Source organism: Propithecus coquereli, unplaced genomic scaffold (genome assembly GCF_000956105.1).
Source record: "Propithecus coquereli isolate 6110/MARCELLA unplaced genomic scaffold, Pcoq_1.0 Scaffold282, whole genome shotgun sequence".
Taxonomy (NCBI): domain Eukaryota; kingdom Metazoa; phylum Chordata; class Mammalia; order Primates; family Indriidae; genus Propithecus; species Propithecus coquereli.
Window position 1 is genome coordinate 2141054 of NW_012148419.1, and position 3747 is coordinate 2144800.

At 33.5% G+C, this 3747-nt stretch overlaps 1 protein-coding gene across 1 annotated transcript in view; it reads left to right on the forward strand.

The window, feature by feature from the left end:
- Positions 1–3228, forward strand: part of NAP1L1 (nucleosome assembly protein 1-like 1) — a 47682-nt gene extending 44454 nt beyond the window's left edge. Inside the window, exons 8-12 of the mRNA XM_012648360.1 lie at positions 3–147; positions 243–262; positions 2170–2292; positions 2870–2899; positions 3133–3228. Of these exons, the coding sequence (XP_012503814.1) occupies positions 3–147; positions 243–262; positions 2170–2292; positions 2870–2899; positions 3133–3195 (381 nt within the window). The 3' untranslated portion in view covers positions 3196–3228. The remainder of the gene's footprint in view (positions 1–2; positions 148–242; positions 263–2169; positions 2293–2869; positions 2900–3132) is intronic.
- The last annotated feature ends 519 nt before the right edge of the window (positions 3229–3747 follow it).

Below are 3747 nucleotides of genomic sequence, written 5' to 3' on the forward strand. Positions count from 1 at the left end.
GGTGCCAGATAGACTGGAAAAAAGGAAAGAATGTCACTTTGAAAACCATTAAGAAGAAGCAGAAACATAAGGGACGTGGGACAGTTCGTACTGTGACTAAAACAGTTTCCAATGACTCTTTCTTTAATTTTTTTGCACCTCCTGAAGGTAAGTACTATTTTAGTTTGGGTATTAATGGTGGTTTTATAATAAGCTTTGTTTAATTTCTTATTCATTTGAATTTCTCTTCTCTATTTTTATAGTTCCTGAGAGTGGAGATCTGGTAAGTTGAATTGTTTTTTATTGTTTACTGTGTTAAAGCACTGGTCAGTCCTCAAAAGTGGAGGGGGGATGGTTGTTGCTAGCATTGTGTTCTGAGGCCTGCAATGCACTGGATAGACCTTTATGGATCTGGAAAATTGTTCCATTCAAAGTGATGTTACTGCCTCTACTGAGAGACAGTGAAATAAAAAGTTAAAGATTTTCTTTTATTTTGAGACTTGTAAATGTTTCTCTGAAGGATTTAACTTTTCAAAACTATTGTTTTCTTCCTTAATGAAACCAGAATGTATTCATTTATACTATTTACTAAACTCCTAGCCATATTACGGTTAGAACTCTTTCCTGTGTTTGTTACTACAGTAGAAATATGGTTGTATATTGTAGCCATGTATGTGTAGGTATGTGGCACATAACAAGGAATTACGAAATGTGCCTACCACGTAGCCTGGACTGACGACCACCTCAGAAAAGGTCTGTACAGGCAGGATAGGCCAGTTATGTTTTGAATTTGTTTTTCTCTTGGTCAGGTTTTTGAATTTAAATTAACTTAGGGAGTTTTACTAGTTTTATACATATATAGAATTAGGAATTATGTTAATTTGAATACTTCTGAATTAGAATCATCTTTAAGGCTTAGACCAGATCTGCAAAAGGCAAGTATTTCTGTCTGAAAAGAGTAATAACTGGCTTGGTTCAAAATACCTTTTATAGGATAAAAAATGGGAGTATAAAGCAGTGTGTAAATTTTAGGTAAGAATTATTTTGAGTATTAAGATAGAACTTCACACTGTTTTCATGTCAATGGATGGGTTAGAGCTTGTGTTCAAGTTCTTTTTCTTAGTTTGTTACTAAATATCGATGGTGACAAAACAGTCTTGAGAACCTCTACCCCATGATTTGAATTTCTTCCTTTAAAATTCACCTCTTCCTCCTTTTTGTACTTCTTAATTTATTAGATTATGTTGATGACAGAGTAAACGTTCATGGAATTCACAGATGGTATACTCATTGTTTAGTCAGAACCATTTCTGTATTGTGCTTTGCCATTAAATGGAAATTGTAGATTGAGTTTATTTATTGTCATTATCATTTGGCGTTAAGTAGACTTAAAACTGTACAGCTACTTGAAAGTATAGTTTAGGAAGTATGAAGTGATCTTCTGTGGTCTTTTATGTCCTTCTATTTGCCAAATACTTAATGTTGTTATTTTTGAAAGCCTGAGATTCTTTTGTTTTTGTTTTTGTTTTTTTGTTTTTGAGACAGAATATCTCTGTTGGCCTGGACTAGAGTGCAGTGGTGTTATCATATCTGACTGCAACCTCAAACTCCTGGGCTCAAGCCATCCTCTTGCCTCAGCCTCCTGAGTAGCTGGTACTATAGCATGTGCCACCAGGCCTGGCTAATTTTTTTGTTTTTTGTAGATGGGGGACTACCTATTTCCCAGGCTGGTCTTGAACTCCTGGGCTCAAGTGATCCTCTCATCTCAGCCTTCAAAGTGCTGGGATTATAGGTGTAAGCCACTGTGCCCGGCCCTGAGATTCTAAGTATTACTCCATTTGGTGTTTTCAATAATAATTTAAAAGGAAAATTGCAGTCATGTAACAAATTTGCTGTTATATTTTATTGTTTAAGTCAAAAACTAAGTAACCAGTTCTGATTTTTATTTCTCCATGTGTATGTAGTATGTACACTGGCCTGCTGACTTGCTTTTTATTAAAAACTTGTAAAACTAAGGCATATAGATGACTTCTTGATCACATACATGTAGGCTAATTTAAAAATGACAAAGTAAAAAGGTTAGGTTTCTTCTCTTCATCATATGATTTAAACCAAAGAGTGTCACATACGCCAAATTAAATAACAAAATGTTTCATAAGTTTTGTGCTTTTGTCTTCCTTTTAAAAACAGGATGATGACGCTGAAGCTATCCTTGCTGCGGACTTTGAAATTGGTCACTTTTTACGTGAACGTATAATCCCAAGATCAGTGTTATACTTCACTGGAGAAGCGATTGAAGATGATGACGATGATGTGAGTGAGTTTGAATCCTGAAAAGAAATAATTTGGTGAGGGTACAGTAATCAGAATGGTGTAAGAGGTTAGAATTAATTTTTAAAAAACAGGACATAGAATAATTCAAAATTAGGCTAATCATTGACCCTGTTGTAGATAGCTTTTCTGAGTTTTAAGTAGGTCTTCTTAGGATCTTTGGAGTCATTTATCTTAGTTTTAAATTTTCTGCTAATAGGAAGATTATTCTGAGGTAGTGTAACTTTTGTTTGGTTAATATTATAGGTCTATTATGCTCTTACCTTTGACCACACAGAACTGGGACATTTTTTAGTGCTTTAACATTTATTGGGAGGCATAGAATTTTTTTTATCCAAGGGAATATTAAGTAATGATTAAGGAAAACTTGGGTTGTCCTTAAAAATGTTTTAGATATCCTTATTGCTAAATGGCAATTGTTAGAATAGGCTTTTTATAATCAGTTACTTTATGGGAAAGTATTATTTCTCTTTAGATATTAGTTTATACATTGGTGCATGTTACTAATGCTATTCTCAAATGGGTGTTACATTCACTCACATGCTGTTTTTCCTTTCAGTATGATGAAGAAGGTGAAGAAGCGGATGAGGTAATGTTTACCAAATGAGCAAATAATTCTCTGTGTTTAACACATTGAGAAGTGAATTGAGTGACTTATGTATTCCTTTGCTATAATCATTATTCTGTGATTTGGGATAAAAACATTTTGGAAAATATGATTTTAGAATTCTACAGCCAAACAATGTATGTATAAGGTTTCAATAAATAAATTGCAAAACTCAGCAACATTTTTTTATTTCAAATAATTTTGTTCTGCTGCAGGGTTATCAGCTCTTTGAAGAAGTCAAAAGCTGCAGTAAACTTTTTCAACGTTGGCTGCAGTAAATATTTTCAATAAAAGCTGTTTGGATGTCTCAAGTTGTGTTGGGAAATTTTTCATATTAGAAGCTTTCAGATTAAATTGTTACCATCGAACTCTGTAATATGAAAATCTGTTGACCCCTAGAATAATTTGTATTAAATTTTCCATACATTATAAGCCAATTTTTCCTACTATGTACCTACTTCATGGATGCATTTTGAACTTTAATATAGGAAGGGGAAGAAGAAGGAGATGAGGAAAATGATCCAGACTATGACCCGAAGGTGAGCAAAATTAGTGCTGCTTTCTATTAAATTTAAGGCAGGCTAAAGTGAGAGTTGGTATTTCTGAATATAGTTTATTTTTTTCCATTAAAAGTCTTTAATAAAGCCCATTGACCGAATAACTTTTTTTTTCTTTTTCCAATCCCATTGGCATTTTGAACAGTACACATAATATCAATGGACCTTTCCTAAGAAACATTGTTTTGGATCTGACCGTGTTTTTTATAGTTTCAGGCTAAGTAAACTCTAGGATTCTGTTTTCATGGCATATTGTCTTGGGCATTTTTTTTT